At 37.0% G+C, this 12,981-nt stretch overlaps 1 protein-coding gene across 1 annotated transcript; it reads right to left on the bottom strand.

Moving 5' to 3' along the window:
* Positions 1-1,055: 1,055 nt before the first annotated feature.
* On the bottom strand, positions 1,056-12,964 carry dus2 (dihydrouridine synthase 2). Its single transcript, XM_065292311.1, has 16 exons — positions 12,893-12,964; positions 12,525-12,661; positions 12,237-12,282; positions 11,370-11,461; positions 10,722-10,765; positions 10,565-10,625; positions 10,437-10,484; positions 10,066-10,131; positions 9,897-9,967; positions 9,724-9,810; positions 9,302-9,470; positions 3,015-3,136; positions 2,253-2,396; positions 2,079-2,166; positions 1,818-1,891; positions 1,056-1,732 (listed from the first exon to the last, which is right to left on the bottom strand). Exons 2-16 carry the CDS (start codon positions 12,654-12,656, stop codon positions 1,471-1,473), a joined length of 1,506 nt encoding a protein of 501 aa, XP_065148383.1. The 5' UTR covers positions 12,657-12,661; positions 12,893-12,964; the 3' UTR covers positions 1,056-1,470.
* Between the last annotated feature and the right edge of the window lie 17 nt (positions 12,965-12,981).

Raw genomic sequence — 12,981 nt, 5'->3', positions numbered from 1 at the left:
TCTTTCAGTTTAAATAATAACTAGCCATTTTCAAGGTCAGATACGGCGTAAAAATCCCCCTCACGTTACAAAGTTACTATGGTAACCAGTTTCCGCCAAAATACCACAATTCTTTTTGGAAATAATAGATAGCATCTCATTTACCACAATCTGTGTCGTGTCTTAATGCATATATTTGACGACAGTGGTGGTTAACTACGGTTAACAGTTCAAAGTAGCAATTACTGGTTAAATTAGCCATTTTGGTGCCATAATACCTCAACAAACAGTAATTTTGTATTATAGTACAGATAGTAACCATCTTCTTTGGCACACCATTTCATAAAACCATATTTAAACTATACCAGCAGATATATGACCAACGTTCTATATATATATATAGATATATATATAGATATATATATATAGATATATATATAGATATATATATAGATATATATATAGATATATATATATAGATATATATATAGATATATATATAGATATATATATAGATATATATATAGAGATATATAGAGATATATATAGAGATATATATAGAGATATATATAGAGATATATATAGAGATATATATAGAGATATATATAGAGATATATATAGAGATATATATAGAGATATATATAGAGATATATATAGAGATATATATAGATATATATATAGATATATATATAGATATATATATAGATATATATATAGATATATATATAGATATATATATAGATATAGATATATATATAGATATAGATATATATATATATATGGTTGAAATAGCGTCAGTTCTTGTTTTAACGTTAAAACAACGTTAATAAAACAGTTAAACGGTTGCAAAAGCAATAAAATGTCTAAAAATCAACATTGAAATTTGTCTGAAATAATGACAGCTTGTTTGTTAAATGTTGATACAATTTGCAAAACGTTGAAATGGCTGCTTTTTTGTAGTTTAACCATGGTTAATATTCTAGGTTTTGAGACCGCTTGTGTCATTTAAGGATTTCGTTATTAACTAATGACAAAGTTAAAACAATAATAATATTCAGCAATGCATAAATCAGCAATCATTAGCATACACAGTTTATTTCAAATAATGCTGGAAATAATAAAAAAATATTAAATAAATGGTTTTATAACATCATGGCATCTGTTTTGACTTTCTTAAACTCCCTGTATTTAATCTACACAGCCCCTTTTTGGTGCAAGGTTGAAAAGCATTAAATCATTTAAAAAGATAAGAAGCCATGATAGTTGTTTTGCCACATAAAACAGTGGCATACAACAAAAAACAAAAAAAATCTATTTTAAAAGACAACAGTTGTGTGTCAAGACAACAATGGCAAATGACAAAGAAACAGTCCAAGTGAACAACCCTAAAAACAAACTAAGTGTGCTGTCATGTCCAAAAATACTTTTTTAATGTATTGATGGCATGAGATGTCTTTGTAGTGAGTTCAGACAGTTCATGACTAACCAAGGTTAATGTGAGGTCTGACCACAAACACCATTTACAACTTTTGTCCTGCATATTATTTCCTTTTCCTCTTCTAGCGGCGCTACAGCGATGTGTCTCTTTCGTGCTGCTGATTCACTGTCATCCACTGTTGCACACGGTTTGTCATCCCTCTTGCGTTTGTTCACCAGTCCGCTGTTTTCCTCTCCTATTCGACCTTCTGGAAGGCCGAGTGTGCGCAAACATACTAAAGCTGCTGCCTGCTCTGCGAATTTCTTTGACTTCTCCCTGAGACACAAAAATAAAGTATGACTTCCAATGATTCTCGGCTTTGTGTAATCATACGGTTTGCATGTTTGTACGCAAAACCCACCATAGCGTAGAGCGGTACTTCTTATCAGCCAGAAGAACCGTGGACTGAAACGCTCGATCTTGGGTTCGCTGCTCCTATAAAGTTCAAATGGACACTGGTTAGAGTTTGTCTCCAACGAAATTTGTATCCGATCGAGATTTTTAATTCGATTAAACTATCAATATGATTACAAACAGATTATTTGGTTGCATAAGCATCCAACACTTTCCAGCACTGATCAGTAGTATACCTCCTGATATCGTTATCTCTAATGAAACTTACCGTCTCATACACCGGTTGATCAATTTTTTCCTTTCGACTCCACTCCAGGAGGTACATCTTCGGTGTGATCTGAGGTGGGTAATCTCGTCTGCACAAACACAGACACGAATGTGAACACAACATACTGTATACGCAGCATAGGTAATAAAGAAGTGAATCACAATAAATCCAAACCTCTCAAAGCGGATGGGCATTGTGATGACATCATCCTCCACTTTCGGATTCAAGGCTTGATCACTGTCGGCCTGGAGGGAAGATCTTCTAGCTTCCAGTTCAGCCGCGGTCTTATTGTAGAAGTCAGTCATGCCAAACACCTCACTGAACGCCACAAACAATACTAACATTAGTGAATAAGATACTAAATAATGAGACCGTTATATTTATTCATTACATTTAGTAGATATTGACTAGATATTTAGTAGATATAAAACTAGACTCTTTTTGCCTTGTATATCAAATGTGACCCATGACCACAAAACCAGTTGTAAGTCGCACGAGTATATTTGTAGAAAAAGCAAAAATACATGGCAAAATTATCGATTTTCCTTTTATGCACTAAAATAAACCTTTTCATAAATATGCGTTGATGTATACTGACTGCATTGGACTTTAAATGCGATTTTCTCAATATTTCGATTTTTTTTTGCACTCTCAAGTTCCAGATTTTCAAATCGTTCCATCTCGGCCAAATATTGTCCTATCTTAACAAACCATATATCAATGAAAAGCTTTTTTATGTATAAATCTCAACTTTAAAACATTTACCCTTAAGTTTTGTGGTCCAGGGTAATCCATAAAAAAGATTAAAATTGGCGAGACAATTACATATTATTGGTCACAAAAATATGATAAGGAAAATGAAATACAGTTAAATAATTACATCTGTATAGAGACAAATAAATATGTTAATTGAAAGTTATTATAAATGTGAATTACCAGATTTCTGCAATGGTCTGAGCTGCATGCAACTGTTTTCCCAATGGAGACTCGACTTTGTCTCGGAGCATCTGGCATAAGCAATATTTGGTGTTGAATGGGTTATTGTCATATCGAACGGCCTGTAAGCACAAAAGAATATAATAAACATCACATATAATGAAAGTCTCAGCTTAGTGTTTTTATTTGATACGGTTATTGCGATTATTATGGTTGATTATTACATTTTACATTAAAGTATGTTTTTAAATATTTTATAACTTTTTATAAAAGAATAACATCCAAAACAAAAGCATGTCCAAACATCAACTACACTATTGATTTAACAAATTGAAAATATGCACATATACACAGAACCATTCAACAGGTTAGGGACACTTTTGTATATTTTTTCCCTTTACTTGTATTTTGTTAAAATTTTCTCATGTCATTTAATAATCATTCAGCTTCTTTAGGTTTAAGTAAGGACATTTTGGCAGGTCTTCACTTTCTGCCACTCCTTTAAAGGGCTGTTTAAGGGTTAAAGGTTTGAATTGGGATAAGGTTGGAGTTAGGGTAACGGCGCATTCACACGGGGCGTAAGCGTTGACGCTTCCCATTCACTTTTAATGGGTGACGTCAAGCGTTGGCGAACTGAATTGTGGATCCATCGGCACCGCGTCAGTGCCGTTGCTCGCGGCAGAAGTTGAACATTTCTCAACTTTTCAAGCGGCAACGCATGCGTCAGCCAATTATATCGCTTTATGCAAATAACCTAGGCAGAGCCAGCCAATTACGTTTATGGAAGACCGGAGCTTGTGTTGCGGCCACAGTGATTGGCTGTTGGCCACGCTTCAGACAAGCCTTCCGTTAAGCGTTTACGCCCCGTGTGAATGTACCGTAAGGGGTTAGGCACTTAGTTGTGATGGTTGGGGTAAGGTGATGGAGGTTGCATTACATCTATGAGTCACAAAGTACAACTGTGCAAACGTGTGTATTTGTCACTAGCAGAGAGAAAGCATGTGACTGGTTGAAAAACTAGATTAATAGTAAAATCGATAGTAAGTCTTAAAGTGGTGTCCTTAATTACAAACATCACCATCTGCATTTAAACGTATAATAAAATAACACGTGATCCATTGTTAAAGCTGTGGTACACAGAAAGCCGTCGGTATGAGACAGACATCTGTAGTACACACAAACATATAGCCTACATTAATAAGGCTTCTAAATGCACCCTTCAAAAAATGCTCGGAAACAAGTGCAAGTGCACAGATACAATCGCAGCTTTTGGAGATTATGCAATCATTGCTCCTGTGATCGTAACTGAGATTAGTTTTGCAATTCTTAGTACAGCCCTAAGTTACAGCACACATTTGTCTTTATAATTTTTTTTATATTCAAAAATAAAATTCACTGCTACACAAACTAAACAAAAGTGGGCAAGGTTGGTAATGTTTCAGGTTTCTGACAACATAAACCCAATAATGAGTAGGCTATGTGGTTTGCGGTAAATTTATTACAACTCTATGGGGCGGTTTCCCGGACAGGGCTTATCTTCAGGGGGGCATTTGCGTACAGGTACATTCACATTACGTCCCCATTCAGACAGCCAGCGACCAGCAGTAGCAGAGGGACGCGATATCATTCATTACAATGGAAACCTGGCGACTTCCGACGGCACGAGCGAAAGTGACCATTGGCGACCGTATGGGCGTGTCCAGTGACGCAAGAAAGTTAAGAAAAGTTTTACTTTATTTAAATGTTGAGCGAATTTCGGGAGCAACTACCAATGAGAACGGAGCAGTGGAGTTCACGTCATCCTTCTCTGGATGGTACCTCATTTGTTTGTGACAAGATTTAAACACGCCTCATTGAAAGAGACGGGCGATACACAGCGATAAAATCGCTGGCTGTCTGAATGGGGCGTAACCCCCCAGTCACATTAGCTACAAGAGACAGAGCGACAGGCTACCATTCATTGTCAAGAGGAGTGGCCGTTTGCCAGCGACAAGCTCGCCGCTGCGAGAGCAAGGTGGGGCCAAAATAGACAAGAAGGCTATTTTATGCAAATGCTGAGCGATGCGACAAAGCGACTGCCAATCGGAGTGAAGGGGCAGCGTGACGTAGGTCTGTGGCCGAGTCGAAGAAAATAATTCAAGATTGCGGAAAATGTGTATCTCTGTATATCCATCTATCTGATAAGTTTTGCATTTTATCTCATATATTTTGTTACTTTTATTCTTGAAATAAATACTTTTAAATAGGGCTGGGTATCGATTAAGATGTTCCAGATCGATTCGATTCACAAGCTATCAAATCAATTCGATTTCAATTCTGGCTCTCCGTTCAGTTTTTATACTCGATTCTCAAATCAACTCAATGAATATAGATTTAAGAACCAGAATATAGCACTTTGAGAATCAATTTTGAATCGACAAGGTAAAAATGGTTTTTCATTCTCTGTCCCCTTTAAACGTGTGTTCGACTTCATACTATAACACAGGAACCGACAAGCGGATGACTTCAACGTGCCACGAGAGCGGTTTGAAAGCAGACTCTTCCGATGACCTCTCGCCTCACCCTCGCGGTACTTTGATGTCATCAGCCTGTCGTTCTTGCAGCACAGCTTGAAGTCCCTGCAGGAGGTCTCATGATGACCGCTGCTTTTATAATCTTTATTTTTGCAAGTAAATCCTTTTTGTTTTAACATTCAAACTGACTCGGTTCTCCCCCACACTCACGCTATGCATATTGCAATATGTAATAATATTCGTTCTCTGTGAATAAATAAATATGTTCTGTTCCACTGGGAAGTTGTAGCGCAGCCGAAATGAAATGTATTAATTATAATTATGCGCACATTTTTTAATATGGCCAATATAAACTACGCAATGACAAAATGTAAGACTTGTTTTGGCATTTAGCCCTGTTTTACTAAGTTTTATTTAGTGTTTTAGTCTTAGTTGGTTAACTACGTGTGCTCTGACACATAATTTAAAAGTCTTTATTGTGTGTTTGTAAGTGTTTATTGGTGGTTGTCATGACAAGATTTGTGAAGGGATGTCACAGTATGTTTTGTTTTGATATTATCTTCTTTTAGTTTATCTGTTGCTGAAGTTGCACTTAGTTAAGAATCACAACATTTGAAAAGCATTTTAAACAACCATGCTTTTCAATTTCTATTTTTGTTTTTCAGTATTGCGTCCATATTGTTTTTTGTAAGTGTACATCCATGCAATCTTAGTATGATTTTGTACAGGTTGGTGGAGTATGTACACATATAATGTGGTTTTCAGATTCGTTGAGAATGGCCTTCTTGAAAGATGAAATTTTGCCAAGTGCATGGCACATAGGCTTGAAGGCGCGTGCACTATAGCCAGCGGACCAAAATAAAATATCTGGGGCCGTATTCACAAAGCATTTTATCTTACCACTAAGAGTACTCCTAGATCGCACTAAAAGATTTTAGCTAGGAGTTTTCTCTTAAAAGTTATTCACAACGCCTTTCAGACCTAGTTTTAGTAAGGAAAAATGATAACTCCTAAACTAAGAGTGAGTCTTCGTTGCTACGGATGACGTCAGTTCTCATGCACGAGCTGCCTCGCAATGACCACGGTGATTGGTTGTTAGATGACAGGGCTGTCATGCGTAACATAACACAGACGCATCATATCATGGAATTACAACATCGAAATATGTCTGTGTCCTACACAAAATAATAATAGTAATGCCATCGAAATGCATATATTTAAGAAAAGTCGTGAATGAAATTAAATTAAATCAAGGTAGCCTAATACCCAAATGAAAACCGCCAATTGCCTAATAATAAAAAACGACATTACATTAACACTTGCTTGATTAATTGACATCCTATTAGCCTAAATAGACTACTTAAAGCAAGTAAATGTTGCCCATATTGAAGAATCCTAATGTAATAAATAAATGATGGTGGATTATGAACTCGCCAAAACGGAAAAGAAAGCCCAACTGGATGCAGGACCAGTTACTGCTGCTGTCCCAGTTGGTGCTGGAAAAAAGGAACGTAATAAAAGGGAAATTCGGCACGGAGATATCAAGCAAAACTAAGCGTGAGACATGCGAGACAATGATGCGCGGGTCAATGTACAAAACAACCGGCACCCGACCAACGTTTTCAACTAACCCGCCCGCAAGTCGGACCACAAAAAATCCGCTGGTGACCTCAGGCATCCGCTCATTTCGGATCAACCCGCGCATTACTGATGGGAGAGGATTTGTTGCAGATCAATGCAGCATTGCCGCTTGTGTCGCGGACCCCGGACGACTGCGAGAGGCGGTGGTATATGCATTACAATCGCAGTAGAGGGTTGAGATTGCAGCCTTTAAACAGACTAGCATGGCAACAGGTATGCCTATAATATTAAATATTTAATATCATTATTGTTTCATGTAATTCTAAAAAACTTCCTGCTTGTCATGAATGTAATGAATTATGAAACAAATGTTATAAACAATATGCTTACATTAAAGTGTGCTTTTAAGTGTTATGTGCAATGCTTTTGAGTTGGTGAAACTGTCCATGTTAAGGAGGACCAGCACCTAAGGCATTTTAAGATCCTTTGTGAATAGGTCTTAGTGAGTTAGGAGTCCTCTCGACTTCTTTTAAGCTGTCCCAGACTTAGGTGCTACTTTTAGGGCTAAAATGCTTTGTGAATTACTCTTAGTGAAAAAAATTAGGAGTCCTAAATTTAGGAGTGACACGCCCAGTATTTTTAGGAGTTGCTCTTAAATTCGCCAGTTAGGAGCTACTTTTAGCCTTAAAATTCTTTGTGAATACGGCCCCTGAAGATTATAAATGTGCACTCAGAAAGCAGCAGTAGCGACAGAAAAAGCATCATAAAAAAGGTAAATCTTACAGGCACGTGTGTCTTTCTTTCAGAATGTGTTTTTTTTTAGAATCAGTGCGACATGTTATCTCATCTATATTTCTGAACTTGGACGGTTCAGATTTGTAATATATCTCGTACCTTACTGCTTACTTAAATATCTCTGTTTTACACATTTAGTATCAGGGGGTCCCTGCTCCATGCCGCTCTCATCTAAGGGGTCCCTGGCCTAAAAAACTGGACTAAACCATGATTCAAACACAAGTTTTGTGCAGTGCAGAGTAGCGCTTGTTGTTTGTCGTTTCTACAATCACAAATGCAGACATGGTTTTAATGTTTTAGTATCCTTATCTTACCAATCTTTTACGTTCTGCTCAAGCCACGCTGGTAAAGTTAACCGATCAGCTTGGTAATTTTCTAGATCAGATTCGGCTCATATTGATAAGGAAGTAAAGACGATATTAATTAAATGCAGCGATTTTTGTGTGAGCATATCAGTGAACACCCCTGACCACTCGGTGAGTTTCACGTCTTTGTAAACAAAAGTTTAATCCATTTTATGAAGGATTGTCCCTGTGCACCTATACAGCCATTGTAGAGGTAGTGGCTGATACAACAAACACCCGAAAATTCTCGGGCCAGCATCATATGTCCAAATTTCAGTCAAAACCGTTCTATTTCATCATAAACAATCTGAAAACAGGGCTTTAAGTGTAAAATACCGAACTTGTCCTTTAAAAAACTTAATTTCTTCTCGACTGAACAAAAAAAAAGATATAAACATCTTGGATGACATGGAGGTGAGTAAACTATCAGAATTTTCCCATGAAAGTGGAGTAATCCTTTAAATAAGCACACTGCTGATTGGAAACATTTAGTTTCCTCAGTAAAGGGCGATTTATAGTCGTGCGTAGGTCCTACGCCGTAGCTACCCGTAGCCTGTGAGTAGCTCTGCGTAGCCTGACGCGCACCTCACAAAATTTCTAACAGCGCGTCGGCTCTACGCGGACCGCAAGCTCTGCGATTGGTCCACCAGAACCCCTCCCGTCTGAAAAAACTGCGTCATAGGTATTTCCGTTTGAGACGGAGAAAACAAAGATGAGCCAAGTTGAGGAGTGATTTAACTCAAACTGCAACATAAGTCGCTGTTTATTTACTTCCATCATTGCTGGTCTTCTCAAATTATACACAACAAGTTGCTATTTCTTCTTCGTTTGTGGGTTAACTTGCTTAGCTTCTTCTTCTGTGACGACTTCTGCTGCTACTGTGGTCACACGCTGATTACTGCCAACCAGCGGTTTCGCGTGTGTTTGCACGTCGACGCGGACGGCGACGCACAAGTATAAATGAAAACCGACGCGGAACCTACGCCGTCGCTGCTACGCCGTAGGACCTACGCACGACTATAAATCGCCCTTAAGTTAGTGTTCTACCACTCACATATTTGATATAATCCTCCATAACAGCCTCTAAAGACAGCGTCCCCTGCTGGCGGAAGATAGAAGGATTCCACATGGCCGCCCGGGCAAGCATGACAGACGACGCTCCTGTAGCCACCCGGAAATCCTCGATGTCATCAAACGTCTTCACTAAGTCCAAAGAGCCACCACTACAGAAAGATATATAAACAAGACTGAGACTAAAATAAACACTGCAGTTTTCATCTTTAATTTTGCTGTAAATATTTTATAAGGAACAGATTTACTGCAATGTAGTTTTCTAAAGATGCATTTAATGGTATTTTAAGGGGCTTGTTTTGTTTATGAATATAAAAATTGAATAAAAAAAAAAGAAATTCCTTTGGTATATTCCTTTTATATCATGTGTGCATAAGAGACGAGTGAAATAAATGTAACACTGACTTGGCAATGACAGGTATAGACACGCTTTCGGCTACAGCCTGAATATAATCACAGTGGAGCGGATGGCGTTGTCTCTCCTCTTTCATCCTGAAATCATGCATACAAAAACATACAAATGATTGAAGCTACTGAAATAAAAATGTTTCCACTAATGTTAAAAGAAAACATTTTACCTGCCGTGCACCGCTATAGCTGCCACTCCTGTTCTTTCAATTCTCTTCACTAAATTAACCGTTTCCTCAAGCTGACAAACCATATAATGACAAGAAAATTAATTATTAAAAAAAAAAAAACATTATTTTCTTATTCCACAGGCTACAGTACTTTCATATAATCACTTACTGTAGGGAGGATCCGGATTTTACACGTTACTGGTTTTGAAATTCCATTCACAAGAGTGCTCAGAATCTGGAAATGACAAGAGGCTAGAAACTCAATAAAATCAATAAAGCAAAACATAATTTTGTTTAATTTCAAGTTTTATGTAATAAATAAAAGAAATAGGGGCATGTTTCCCAGACAGGGTTTGGATTAAGCCAGGACTAGTTTAGTTTATAGTTATATTAGGACGTTTAAGTAGTTTTAATGATGTGCATCAATGGCACTGATAAACGTGTTAAGATATGTCAATAAGGTGTTTTTAACATGCATTTTAGTCTGAGACTGTTCAGGAAACCGCCCTATATTAGCACCAAAAAGCTAAGAAAACTTACAGCTTCTATTTTTTCTGGGTCAGAGAGAAGTGCCGAACCCATTCCTCCCTATTAAATATAAACATCACAATTGTAACTCATACATTAAATCATGTACAATAAATAACAAGTACAGGAGTTTTCCTTACCTTTGTAGAGTATTCCTTCGGACAGCCCATATTTACATCAACGGCCGCGACATCGTTTTCTCTGTTCGGGACGATAAACAAGCTTTAAATTGTGACCGTTCAGAGCAATCGCTTTGACAAACATAAGATATATCCTGCTGGATTATATGTAACTCACACAAGTTTGGCCACAGCCAGAGCTCGGTCTGGATCAGCCGTCCCCTGCAACACAAACATAAAAAAAATCTCATTAGGCTGAAAACATACATACATACGTATTAAAATAATAGCTGACGGTTTCCATTTACTTCCATAGTAGGAAAAACAAATACTATGTCAACTGTGCGCTTACCATCATTTATTCATTACCTGGGATTTTCAAAAAAGTTTTACAAAATGCTTTCCAGGAAATTATTCTTCTATAAATATATAAACATAAATATATCAAATGAAAGAACAGACCCTCTGCTTTCAAACAAACAATAAACTAATTTTGAGCAAAAAGTTGAGATAATTGCATTTTTGTAAAGGAATTTTGTTAGAGATCAGATTCAGAACGATGATCAAAACATACAGAGTTTAAAATGTTGTTAAGTTTTTGCTTCAGTTTTTATAAATTGGGTAAGAGCAGAATTACAGATTACTGCAAAAACTCGTCATTGGCAGGGAAATGTTTTCTCTTAACTGACAAGATGGTGGGGAAAGAGTTAAAATATCTTCTTTTGTGTTTAACAGGATAAGGAACTCATTCAGGTTTACAACAACATGAGGGTCGAATAAATGATGGCAGGATTTTCAATTTTGGGAGAACTATGTGTTTACTAACCATTTGAAAGACGACGCGGTCCTTCTCTTTACTGCAGGTACGAAACATCACACGCTCATCTGGAGCGATAAAGTCAACAGTCTCCAATACATCTACAGATACACAAGATGAAACCTTATAACATGGAAGTTGCTACATTATTATTACTAAGGATCCATAATAGGCACATAAACAATTTCTTAAATGTGGTGTAGGTAGTGATGGTCGTTTTCGAAGCACTGCTTCATGAGGCTTCGAAACATTTACGAATCTTTTGTTTCGAATCAGTGGTTCGGAACTTGTTTCAAACTGGCCAAAGTCACGTGATTTTAGCAAACGAGGCTTCATTACGTCACAACTGTTTCGAAACGTTTCGTAAATCCGATGGTTCACCACTAGGGGGAGTTGATCACATGACCCGTGTCTAATAAGTTTAGGTGAACTCGGGTCAGTTTTATTATGAAAGTTCATAAAACATTTATCCTTCTGACTAATAACACTGCCATTTTGTCTACTTTTTGTTTATAGACAGATTTAATGACAAAAATGTGCATAATTAAAAGGGTAGAGTTTTATTCATTTGTTTGCCCTAAATAAAACTAAAAACACATAATACACTTTTAACTTTGTCTTAATTAAGTTAAATATTTTTTTTAAACATATTTTAATAGAAATCTTGCTATCATTTTGTAAAAAAGTTTAAAATGTGTGGACAGATCTGCTTTTACACTGTTTTGACCAGCAGGGGTCGCCAGCGTGTGTGGGTTTCGAACTGCTTCGAAAAACGTAATCAATTTTCGAAGCAATTGGTTCAATTGATTCGAAGCTTCGAAAAGCTTCGTTTCTCCCATCACTAGGTGTAGGTATATGTGTTATATAGATACATACCATTCACCACTCTCTCACACTGAGCCATTTTGATATCAATCAGCTCCTGAAATGACAAATAGCTATGAATTAATGTCCTTAAACTCAATAATAAAATAAAAATCTTTCTGGAAGTATTATTTTCATCCAGCTTTCTTTGAATAAGTCAACATAGTTGTTGTTGACAGAATGCAAAAAAGGAATGTAAACACGTGAGAGTACATTTTGAATATGCAAATGGATGCATTAAATAGGTAAGTAAGTGAAATGTGACATTAATACAAGTAGATGATAAATATTCCCTCTCACCTCACAGTACACAATATCTGCTCCATAATCCAGCGCCAGCAGTCTCATGGGAAGAGTGCCCACCCGCACCATAGGGGCCAGAATACATTTATTACTAAAACACAACCTCCCAACAGTGCTGGCCATCATCATTATCACTGCAGAAACAACATTAACGTTATATAAATCACTATGAAACTAAACGAGCGTGACAGGACATTAAACTCTCATTAGTTGCTTTCACAGCATACAAACACACGTCATGCCGCATACTTTCGTCATTCTAAATAAATGTAAAAAAAAATCACAATGGCAATATTATTGTTACACTGATATAATCCTATTCGATAGATAAACAACACTGAACATGAAATATATGATGAACTTACAATCATCAAACTTCAGTGTACTACATTACAGCTGTGGTTGAAAAACGTGCGTGCGCGTGCAGCGTTCTTCCGGTCTGACGTCATAAATG

Source organism: Paramisgurnus dabryanus, chromosome 23, assembly GCF_030506205.2.
Source record: "Paramisgurnus dabryanus chromosome 23, PD_genome_1.1, whole genome shotgun sequence".
In the NCBI taxonomy this organism is placed as follows: Eukaryota; Metazoa; Chordata; class Actinopteri; order Cypriniformes; family Cobitidae; genus Paramisgurnus; species Paramisgurnus dabryanus.
This window is presented reverse-complemented; position numbering and strand designations above follow the sequence as displayed.